Genomic DNA, 12,498 nt, shown 5'->3' on the forward strand with positions numbered 1-12,498 from the left:
ACTTCATGGCCTGCTGCAGCACATTGTTTCTGACCGCGATCCTCAGTTCACAGCACGTTACTGGTGCAATCTCTGTAAAAAATTTCACATTTCACCCACAAGCCAATAGACAGGCTGAACGTACGAATCATATGTTAAAACAATTTCTATGAATATATGTCAATTCTCGCCAAGATGACTGGGCAACTCTTCTCTCTTGGGCTGAATTTTCCCATAATTCTCACACCTGTACTGCTACATGGGCTTCGCCTTTTCAGATCATATTTGGATGACAACCCAGACCACCCTTGCCTTTGCCATTACCGGTACTCGCTATCTATAGTTTCTCTACAGCTCAGCTACCCTGGGATTGTGTTCCAGTACCTGAGGGATTACAGCCCTGCTGGGCATAGCAACTCACTACTGCCACCTCTGGTGGTTCTACTACCTGTCTAATAAAATAATTCTGTGTCTGTCTTCATACTCAAGCCTAGCCGGTGGTCCCTCTCAGGATATCCTCCTGGGGGCGCTGTCATCTGCCATCGGCCCAAGGATTCACCTATCTACATTCTTCTACAGCTGAGTGTCCTCTCCAAGCACTCCGCTGATAACAGATGGCTACTCCTTTTCTACCAGGAGTCTTCAGTAACAGATTCATAACAGTTTACTAACTCCACCTTCTTCTGGAGCTAGTACACTACAGATTGCTACTCCTAGCTCTAACACTGAGCCTTTCCTAACAAAAATGCTAACTCTTATCTGATGTTTCCGCCCATCCGGCATCAGATCTATTACAGATTGCTAACTCCCTAGCAAGTCCATAACAGATTGCTAACTCCTCCTTTCACAGGAGCAGATTTACATCAGATTGCTAACTCCTCCCTTCTGGAGGAGTAGATCCATTACAGATAATGAAGAGTATTGGTACTTGCCTACCTTTGGTATATACCATCAGCAGATACCGGGCCAGATCCGGATCATCTTCGATTCCAGTGCGCAGTTTCGTGGAGTCTCACTCAACAATGTGCTTCTCACAGGACCCGACATGATCAATAACTTGTTAGGAGTAGTGATCTGCTTCAGAAAAGAAGAAGTCGCTGTGACAGCCGACATCCAACAAATGTTCTACTGCATTGTCGTGCACCAAGACTACAGAAATTACCTAAGATTTCTGTGGTACCGCGACAACGACATCAATAAGGAGATTGTGGAGTACCAGATGCAAGTGCATGCCTTCGATAATAGTCCATCACCTGCAGTAGCCGCATACAGGCTCAGAAGGACAGCCCAAGAAGGAGAAAAAGAGTATGGCACAGATGCCAGACACTTTGTGGAAAGGGATTTCCATGTAGATGACAGACTAAAGTCCTTACCTACTGCAGAGGAAGCAATTGATTTAATAAGGACAAGCAATGCTGGCAGGCGCCAATCTAAAGCTCCACAAAATAGCCTCCAATAGTTCTGAAGTAATGAGAGCATTTCCTCCAGATGATCATGCCAAAGACTTAAAGAACTTGGACCTGAGAGTGGACATACCTCCTCTCCAAAGAAGCCTTGGATTAAATCAGGACATAAAGAGAGATGTCTTCACATTCCAAGTCTCAACTCGAGATAAACCGTATACTCGCCGAGGTGTCTTGTTCATAGTCAACAGCCTGTACGATCCACTGGGGTTTGTGGCTCCAGTGACGTTACAAGGAAGAGCCTTGTTAAGAGAACTCTCATCAAGTACTACCAAGTGGAACACCCCACTACCTCAAGCAATGAAGCCAGAATGGGAAAAATGGAAGAGCTTCTTCAAAGTGCTTGAGGAGTTTCACCTACCACGCACTTACATCCCAATGCCACTGAATACAGCCAGCCGCAAAGAGATCTGCATTTTCTCTGACACACCTGTGAAGGCCATAGCTGCGTAGCCCCTTTGAGAGTGACAGACGCAGAAGGAATAGTGCGTGTGGGCTTCATCTTCGCCAAAGCCAAGTTAGCACCACAGCCTAACCACACCATACCACGTCTGGAATTGTGTGGAGCGGTGCTAGTAGTGGAAATAATGGAGTTAATAACGGCCAAAATGGACATGCAAATTGATGCTATCCGCCTTTACACGGACAGCAAAGTAGTACTGGGCTACATCTACAACCAAACGAGAAGATTCCATGTATACGCTCAACTCTGGGGTTCAGCCAATCAGACCACTCCACTATGAGCATTCCTGTGCCACATGGAAACTTTGACAGCAAAGAGCTCTACAAGCACTGATGGAAACAAGTCCAACAACTTGTCAACTCCTTTTGGAGTTGTTAGAAGAAAGAGTACTTGCCGACTCTCCAGTATCAAAGCAAGAGGCAATCCAATAAACCCAACTTCCGAGAAGGTGACCTTGTCCTTCTCAAAAACAGCCAAACCCAACGCAACAGCTGCCTCCGGGACTCGTCGTCAACACTTACCCCGGAAATGACGGATGCATTCGCAAGATTGAAGTAAAGACTGTGAACCAAGGGACAGCCAAGATCTTCTACACACCCATCAATGAGATGGTGCTCCTCATGCCTCATGAAGAGAATTGAACTCCGGGAACCATTGTCCACCCCAGAGACTCTTTCTCTCTTTGTGTTGTCTGTCTCTCGTTTCAACTTGGTGAAACCTTCTGAAGAAGACATCACCTGGATGACTGAGGGACCGAGATGATCGCGAACTTCCCTGAATGTCAAAGGATCCAGTTATAGTGGACTTTGCACTATTGCATAATGATATAAGAACTGATATAGTGGTATCTTGTGATACCAGATGGGGAGTGTTCTGTCCCCAGCAGTGGGTACATGTTTGTATCTGTACAACTGTGTTTAGTGCAGCCCCTCCCTTCTGAGGATTCTTGATACTGAAACACTTTTTGTAACCTATGATAAAGGTCTGTGAGCCTTGCCTTTAAGAGCAGCCTTTGCCCTTAAGAGAAGCTCCCTCCCCCCTCCACTTTCTCTCACTATCGGAAGAGCTCAAATGCCCCTCAATCTAACTTGAATCTTCCTAGGTGCCTTATAGGCTCAATGAACTGTCTTTCATGTTCCCCCTGTGTCACATGGTTCTTAGGCTCGCTGCCATTGGATCTTGCCCCCCTGCCCCCAGCTTGTGGAGGCGTTTCCTTTAGCAGCTCCCGAGGAAAGCCAGTCTTGCCCATGTGGGCTTCAGAGCTAGCAGCGCTCTGTAAAGCTCCTTGAAACAATCAAGTTTTTACCTTCTTTTTTACTGCCTTCTTCTGAAGACTAAATCAGCCTCATATCCCTCAAGCTCCCTACCTCCACCATAAACTAATTCCTGCAACTCAAGAGACCTTCTTCTCCCTTCTGCTACCCTGTCTCCAGTTACCAAAGATCTTTGCCTTGGGGCTTACACTTGAGATGCAACAATTGTAAGTAGAATTTACTGTACAATAAATAATTTCAAACTTAAAGAATCTTTGTCTTGAGGACTGATTGGAAAGAAAGTTTATCTGTCTGGATAGCAAAGTCAGATGTCTGTCTGATCCAGATCAACAAGGATGTAACTAAGAAATGCCATGCTGGGTCAGACCAAAGTCCATCAAGCCCAGCATTCTGCCTCAGACAGTGACCAGTTCAAGTCAGATCCCCCATAGTTGATCTAGTTCTTATATTTCATTCCCAGGGATAAGAGCTGGCTTTACTACAACAATCTAGTTCATAACTGTTTATTGTCTTTTCCATCAGGATTGTGCCCAATCCTCTTTTAAACCCCACTATGTTAGTTGCATTGAGTACTAGGGATGTGAATCATTTTTTGACGATTTAAAATATCGTCCGATATATTTTAAATCGTCAAAAATCGTTAGGGCCACGATACAATACCAATTCCCCCGATTTATCGTCAAAAAATCGTAAATCGGGGGAAGGGGGAGGGCAGGAAAACCGGCACACTAAAACCCCCTAAACCCCCCCCCGACCCTTTAAATTAAATCCCCCACCCTCCCGAACCCCCCCCAAATGCATTAAATTACCTGGGAGTCCTCCGTAGCGGCGGTCCGTGGCTAAATCGGGGGAAGGGGGAGAGCACGAAAACCGGCACACACTAGATCGTGAGGTCTTCAGCCGGCGCCATTTTTCAAAATGGCCGCCGCAAAATGGCGGCGGCCATAGACGAAAATGATTCGACGCAAGAGGTCGTTCCGGACCCCCGCTGGACTTTTGGCAAGTCTTGTGGGGGTCAGGAGGCCCCCCCAAGCTGGCCAAAGTTCCTGGGGGTCCAGCAGGGCTCAAGGAGCGATTTCCTGCCGCGAATCGTTTTCCGTACGGAAAATGGAGCCGGCCATACGCGTATGGCCGGCGCCATTGTCTGTACGGAAAATGGCGCCGGCAGGAGATCGACTGCAGGAGGTCGTTCAGCGAGGTCCGGAACCCTCGCGAGATTTCCGGACCTCGCTGAACGACCTCCTGCAGTCGATCTCCTGCCGGCGCCATTTTCCGTACGGAAAACGATTCGCGGCAGGAAATCGCTCCTTGACCCCCGCTGGACCCCCAGGAACTTTTGGCCAGCTTGGGGGGGCCTCCTGACCCCCACAAGACTTGCCAAAAGTCCAGCGGGGGTCCGGAACGACCTCTTGCGTCGAATCGTTTTCGTCTATGGCCGCCGCCATTTTGCGGCGGCCATTTTGAAAAATGGCGCCGGCTGAAGACCTCACGATCTAGTGTGCCGGTTTTCGTGCTCTCCCCCTTCCCCCGATTTAGCCACGGACCGCCGCTACGGAGGACTCTCAGGTAATTTAATGCATTTGGGGTGGGGGATTTAATTTAAAGGGTCGGGGGTGGGTTTTAGGGTGCCGCTGGACCACCAGGTAATTTAAGGCATTTGGGGGGGGGATTTAATTTAAAGGGTCGGGGGTGGGTTTTAGGGGGTTTTAGTGTGCCGGCTCACGATTTTAACGATTATGACGATACTTTACACACACAAACGGCAACAATACGATTCCCTCCCCCTCCCAGCCGAAATCGATCGTTAAGACGATCGAGGACACGATTCACATCTCTATTGAGTACATGCTCTAGCAACAGATTCTATAACTTGATTGTGCTCTGAGAGAAAAAACCACTTCCTATGATTTGTTTTAAGTCCACTGGTTGTGTATGAATTTGCTAGGGAGTTAGCAATCTGTCAGGCATAAATAAGAAAACAAAGGTAGGGGGGGATTTAGGTAGGGCTGGGGGACGGGTTAGTTAGGGGAAGGAAGGTGTGGGGGGGGGCGGGAGGGAATGGGGAAAGCCATCGGGGCTCCCCTAGGGCTCGGCACGCGCAAGGTGCACAAGTGTGTACCCCCTTGCGTGCGCCGACCCCGGATTTTATAACATGCGCGTGGCTGCGCGTGCATGTTATAAAATCGGGCGTAGATTTGTGCATGCTGGGTTGCGCGCACAAATCTATGCCCGCGCATAGCTACTAAAATCTGGCCCATTATGTGCACGTTGGTGTGTGCATGTTATAAAATATGACATCCGCGTGCACATGTGTGCCAGATTTTAACATCTGCGTATGCATGTGCGGGCGGGTGGGCTCTTTCTTGCACAGGGGTGGATTTTGTAAATTACATGCGGCGTTTTTCACAGTTCCTTTTTCACAGCTGGCCTTTTTCACAGTTCCTCCCAGTCCACTCCTATTAAGAAGATGACTGGGAGAGAACTTCCATACCCCCTACCTAACCTTTCTCCCCTTTCTCCTCTCCACCACACCCCTAACCCCTACCTATCTACCCCAAATCTTTTTGTTTCAATACTTACTGCTCCTCCGGAGCAGAAATCTCTTCCGCCCGCTGGCCAGCTGGCCCCGAGATAGGACCTAATGGCTGCTGTCCAGGATCAGCCCCCACCCCACCCCTCCCTGCCCAGACCACGTCCCCTTGCCCACCCCTTTTGAAAGGCCCGGCACTTCTGGGCCCCTTTTGAAAGGCCCAGCCACACGTGTTTCCCCTGGAATTTACATGTGCGCAGGTTTTAAAATTGAGCTGTCTGTTTGTATTTTATTTTGGCTATTTTTATTTTCTTCTCCAGCCTCTCCTCCCCATCCCTGGAAGATTCTTTAGTTGTGTAAACGTGTTGCATATTCTAAGTCACACAACAGAGATGGAGTTATTTATTTGGTTGGTGGGGGTTTATACTCAGATTTGTCTTTAAGACAGAAACGATGGGGGAGGGGGAGTGAGAGGAGAGTTGTGGTGGTGAGCTGCCCTTCCCCCCACCTACTATTGAACCAGTGGCTGACGTCACTGAGAGAGCCCGTCCCACCTATAACATCCTCGTAGCAGCGGCATGCAGAGGGGGAGCGAAAGGAGAAGCTGAGAGTTGTGGTGGTGAGCTGCTCTTCCTCCCCACTGCCTGCCATCGAATCAGTGGCTGACATCAGCAAAAGGGCCCGTTCTGCTTATAACATCCTCACGGCAATGGCACACATCCACTGGCATGCTGCCAAAGCCACGCACCAAAGGGGTGTGCCCCTTAGTGCTGGTTTTTCATCTCGGCTTTTTAAGATTCTCATGGGGAGGAAACAGAAAGGCAAGCTCATTTTTCCAGCACCCATCACTGTGTAAGGTCCTATGGATAATCATCTCGCACGTCAATCTAGCAATGCCATAGTGGACAGAGCTGGTGAAGCCTCCTCAAATTCAGGGGCTTCTTTAAGTCCTGGCATGAATTTACCCCCTCTAAAGCCTTTTTCAACCAGAACTATGCGGGTCATTTTCGAAAGCTTTCACACGTGATAGTTAAATCAGGGTGGAGTCGGGGCAGAGTCTGCACCGGAAAGGGATGAGTTGGGACCGCCTTGAGGCGGACTCCGTGACGACTTCGCTGACGGCGAAAGGTAAGATTCCTTATCACCGCCAGTTTTGCACCAAATAACTCCACCTTTTATGGTCTAAAAGGTAAACACCTTTTATGGTGTAGTTATTTGGTGCGAAAGCCGGCAGCAATCTCACCGCGGAGATGCGATCGCTGCTGGCTTTCACAGGCCCGCCCCCCGCTTCGCCACCCCGCCCCCCATTACCACCGGATTTTCTAAGATCTGCGACCTTAGAAAATCCAGCTCTATGTTGGAAGCTATCAGCTCGCCAGAAAAATATACCCTGAGAGATCTGAGTGAACCTGATGCCCAACTTAATGGTAATCATCAAGTGCTTTCCTATAAATCAGCTTTAAATTTAGATTTGGCATTTAGTCCTACTGAAGGAGAAGTGTTGACCTCCCGAGGGAGGACTCCCTTACCTATCACATTAACTTTTCCTGTTATATCTGAGGACAATGTGTAATCCACGAATATAACAATGTTGGACATCTGGTGAGTAGTTGCGAAGACTGAAAAGACCTTATCCAGTTCAGTTATGCAATTAAGCAAAACAACTGAAGATACTAGGTCTAAATTACAAGAACAAGATTCTCATCTTAATGGTATTGATGTTTCTTTATCTAGTATGAACTCCCAGCTGAGCTCTTTGCAAGCCGCTAGTGCTGCTCACATAAAAGATAGCCTGGTATACACACACAGATGGGAAATATGGATAATCAAATAAGAGGAAAAAATCTGAGATTTTTAAATTTTCCTCAGACTAGATTACTACTCTCTGCATTTGAGTTATTCAAAAAGTATGTTATAGAGATATTTTCTATTCCTGAGAATGTGTCTTCTTGTTTCTAAAATTTATCTCCCTAAATGTAGGAGAGTGGCGGCATCTGAAAATGGACTAATTGACTCTCTGATAGTGGAGAGTCCTACTCTTTCTGAATTTTTGGAGTCTTTTGTTGATGATACACCAACCAGAGCCACTCTCCTGGTTTCCTTTTCCAAAATGTTGTACTTACAAAGATAGGTATTTTGTGATCAGCATATTCATGTATTTCCAGATGTTTCTAGGGTTATACAATGTCGCAGGAAGCTGTTTTTACAGTTTAAAAAATAGAGTTATTGAATTGGGAGCCACTTTTTACCTTAAGCGCCCATGCAATCATTTAATAACATTTCAAGGAAATAGTTTTGTGTTCACTGACACTTTGCACTTTGAAACTTTTATTAGGGATGAGACTGCTGGTTAGAGATGGTTATTTAGTTTCAATTATGTACCCCCCCCCTTTAATGTGGGCTATGATATTAGATTATTATTGATTATTGCAAAGATGTTATCTTTCTTTCCTTGATTATTTATTTATTTATATCCTTATTTTTAGTCCATAACAGCACATAAAAAGACCATCAGTAACAGTAATAGTCTCTGAGAAAAATCCAAGATCTAAAAGGTAAACATAAACATAACATTTCCAAAAGGTAAAGCAAAGCCATAGATCAAGAACTATAGAAACAAGTGCACGCTATGGATTTGCTATTTTTTGTCTATAAAACAATACAAGCCCTCATTAATACTACAGCTCACCTACACAATCATCCTATCTTCCTTACTGGTTCCAAGAACCCATATTCTATCACTCACTCACTTCCCTGATTATTTAAATCTTATTGTATTTTTTTCATTTTCACTTTTGTAAACGAAACGTGCAATAAATAAATAAATGATACCATAAAGACAGAAGCAATGACACAAACCATTGCGCTTCTTATTACCTCAAAAAATATCCTCCAGTTCTCCATTGCTTTCGGAGTAACGGCAGAACAGTGCCTGAAGCTGTAACAAAAGTCGGCACTGTTCGCTTCTGGTGGTGAAAATTCAATCTGATATGCCAAATCCCCCAAAATCCCAGTATGGGCAGCAGCAAGAAAAGATGTTGCAAGAATGAAAAAGTTTATACCTGCAAGAAAGATTGGGTAGCATAATTGAAATAACATGAATGATTTTTTTTTTTTTTCAATTAGATTAGGCAGCTTCCTCCTTTTCTTTTGGGCTTCCAGTTCAGTGGGAACCCATTGCAGGTAGTGCCATGAGCTTTCATTCACAGCTACAGGGAGATTTCTCGCTTTCCCCATTAAGTTCCCCCTGCTATCCAGCTCAGCCATTGCAGTAAAAATCCTCTGTCTGAGAGGTGCAGACTGTGGCTCCCGCCAGAGCCCTGCACAAGTGCACTCCTATGCCAGCCAGTAGATGTTGCTGCCGTTTGTTGGCTGAGACTCCCTCCCTCCCACACTGCTGTCACCACAGCATCCTCAGACCCTGTCCCCCTCAGGACCATGACCTGGGTCAGGGAATTGAGCCTCCAGCTGGGTCATCCAGTTTGCCCATGCATTTATTTCTTTATATTATTTTAATGTAACTAAAAATACTTACAAGGTAAACATGTTCTGAAAAAGAAGAAAGAAAAATACATTTTGTCTACAGTAAAGAGTAAAATGGAACATAGAATTTGGAAACAACACTGCTAGGGATTCACAGAGCAAATCTACTCCGTGCAGCAATCTGTGGATAGCTCAGACTCTTCCAACCTTAGAGGAAGGCTCCATCTTTACAGAGATGCAATTATACCACTTTGATTTCTAACCTCGTAATATCTAGGGTTGCTAACTTTAAAAAAAATGAAAAAAAAACATCTGACCAGTCATCCCTTTCCCATCTTCAGCCCACCCCTCTTCTGTGGACCTTCTCTTATTTATTTTAGGAATTGTATATACTGCCCAGTCCAAGGTTCAAAGCGGTTCACATCGCATACATACACATTCAATAAAACAGGGATTTAAAATAAACATTATTGTAAAACGAAACAAAACCCCCAGTAAAAAACCACCTGAGAATAAGCAAGTAGCACCTCCAATGACCTGTTTAGTCTAAATTTTATTGAGTGTTGAGGTCAAACGCCAATTGAAATAGGTAGGTCTTTAATAGTTTTTTAAAACTTTTCAAGCAGTGAGTAAGCTGGAGGTGTTCTGGCAGGGAATTCCACAACTTAAGCCCAGCTATCGAGAAAGCTTGTACCTTGGTCTCTGACAGACATGCAGTCTTGAACAATGGTACTGTGAGAAGCCTAGACTGAGAGGAGAACAGGGTCCTTGAGGCCCAATCGCGGGGGTGACGTGACGGCAGTGACAAACTATGAAATGCATGGACCAGGACTGTGCCAATGTGTTTTCTGCACCATACCAGAGCCAGAAGGGGGCAGGGACATCACAGGGACTGGGAGCGGAGCGTGCTGGCTCAGTCACTGGCCCATATCTCTTAGTTTGTTGCTGCTGCTGCTGCTGTCACCTCCATAGTCTGGCTTAGGATCGTCTGCCTCTGCGCCATAAGAAAAGGTCTGCAGGAAAGGGGAGCATAAGAAGATGGCTTGTGCAAAAGGAGTGGAGGAGGCTTTGCCGCTGCAGAGGCCAGGAGTCTTGCAAAGTACCAGCAATTATATTTCTGGTTTAAAATTCTTACCAGCTGCCAGCCTCCGTTAATCAAAACCACCAGTCAGGCTGGACAAATACCAGCTGGTTAGCAACCGAGTAAAATCTCAGATGTCAGGTCAAGAATATAAAGAATTTTCTCCTTGCTGCTACAAGTATCATCTTTTGAGGTACACATAACCAAGGCCTTCCCTGCCTCACAGCTGCCAAGTGACCCAGGCATTCCCTATCCTCCGCACTTCCCACACCCATCTTACCTCATCTGTGTGGGTCGTGGAAGTTGAAAAAGAGGGAGGAGCAATCCCTGGCTGAATCAGATTTTCAAAATTTCACTGGCATTTCTAAATGACTGAGACTGACACTATTTTGTCATAAAATCGTAAGATGTGTAAGGAAGGCAAGGGGTTGGGGGAAGGCCGGGTAGCGAGGTTAATGGAGGAGGGGGAATCTGGCCCTTTTCTTTCCTTTCATATTTTTATTTATATCTGTGGAGCGTGCAGTCGCAGCGTAGCAATCAGCCATTCTGTCCTTTCTCCATAAATTATATTGTGTATTATGCATGCAGCTTTGTAAAGTATTCTGGAATTTATTGGTAACCAATGTAATGCTATCAAGGAGGGAGTAATGTGATCAAACGTCTTTTTTCCTGTCAGGATTCGAGCTGTGGTGTTCTGAAATACCATTAACAGTCTAATAGTGGACTGAGGTAAACCAAGCAATAAAGCATTACAATAGTCTGGGTTGGCAAACAATAAGGCCTGAAGGACAGATCTAAAATCAGGTGGTTCCAGTAATGGTTTCAGTCTTCTTAAGGTTAATAGTTTAAAATATCCATCTCTTAACTTAGTCGCGATATGTTTTTTCATATTCAGCTCAGAGTCGATTACCTTTGAAAATCTGCCCCTTAGAGAATAGCCACTGCTATTAATTGCATCAATAGCATGGGATCTTCTTGGTGTTTGGGAATTTGCCAGGTTCTTGTGGCCTGGTTTGGCCTCTGTTGAAAACAGGATGCTGGGCTTGATGGACCCTTGGTCTGACCCAGCATGGCAATTTCTTATGTTCTTATATTCAATCTTTGTCACATAGTTCTAGAAGTCTTACATTAAATAACTAACAAGAATATGGTGGCAGTCAAGCCTTTTTGTAGATGTCATTTCTGGATTTGATGGAAGCTATCATTCCTCAGGTTCTGAAATGGCGCGGGCCATCCAGTGCTCCTACCATGTGACAGGGGCCTGCCAATGGCACGGGTACCTTTTCACATGCTAAGGGCAAAGGGCCATGGGCGCCATTTTGTTTACTGGCAGCCGACAGCCCGAGAGCAGGAGAACACTCCTGGGACCCCCCACTGGAACACCAGGTACTTAAAAATGTTTTGAGGGGGGGGGGTTGGAGGGGTCCAGAGGGTGGGGGGATACTAAAGAACTAATTTTAAAGGGTCAAGCTGTGTTTTTGGGTTATCGGCTCGGCGCAGCCAATAAAAAAAAAACAACGATTGGACCACGGGAAAAATAATTTCCCGAAAGTCCACGAATCCGAAACCGGAACCGATTCCGGTTCCGATTCACATCTCTAGTATTCATACCTCCAGAAAGAGGTAGATCAACTACAAAATCAGTAGCGATATGCGTCCAGGCTGTTCTGGGGCTGGAAGTGGTTGCAGCAAGCCCCACGGTTGGCCAAAAGTAGGTTTGTGTGTGGCACAGTTGGCACAAGATGCTACATAGTAGAGTGTATCTTCCTTGAGAGTTGGCCACCAATAATACATCTGTAGCTTCAGCAGGATACGGCATTCACCAGGATGGCCAGCCAGCTTGGAATCGTGCGCCCAATAGAGCACTTTCTTTCTGAGATGCTTTGGCATGATGGTCTTACCAGCAGGCACAGAATGAGTAGCCGCTAAAACGACTTTCTTCAGGTCGATTATGTGCTGCCACTCTTCTGGAATATCCTCCAAGAGAAAGGAGCCTGATAGGGCATCAACTCTGGTATTCTTGTCTCCGGGGTGATATTTGAGCATGAAGACAAAGTGGTTGAAAAATAAGGACCATCTAGCTTGTCTATTTATTTTATTTTTTATTTATTTATTTAAGTCTTTTATATACCAACATTCAAGACGATAGTCCCATCATGCTGGTTCACAAGAAACAGGAGTGCAGAATATAATAAATAAACTTAACAACTTGAACATTAGTGCAG

At 45.6% G+C, this 12,498-nt stretch overlaps 1 protein-coding gene across 1 annotated transcript in view; it reads right to left on the reverse strand.

Moving 5' to 3' along the window:
* LOC115087399 (protein LEG1 homolog) overlaps positions 1 to 12,498 on the reverse strand; it is a 59,230-nt gene that overhangs the window by 23,668 nt on the left and 23,064 nt on the right. The window contains exons 4-5 of the mRNA XM_029594538.1: positions 10,354 to 10,360; positions 8,587 to 8,775 (exon numbers count right to left, since the gene is read on the reverse strand). Of these exons, the coding sequence (XP_029450398.1) occupies positions 8,587 to 8,775; positions 10,354 to 10,360 (196 nt within the window). The remainder of the gene's footprint in view (positions 1 to 8,586; positions 8,776 to 10,353; positions 10,361 to 12,498) is intronic.

The sequence above is a fragment of the Rhinatrema bivittatum genome, chromosome 3 (genome assembly GCF_901001135.1).
Source record: "Rhinatrema bivittatum chromosome 3, aRhiBiv1.1, whole genome shotgun sequence".
NCBI classification, from domain to species: domain Eukaryota; kingdom Metazoa; phylum Chordata; class Amphibia; order Gymnophiona; family Rhinatrematidae; genus Rhinatrema; species Rhinatrema bivittatum.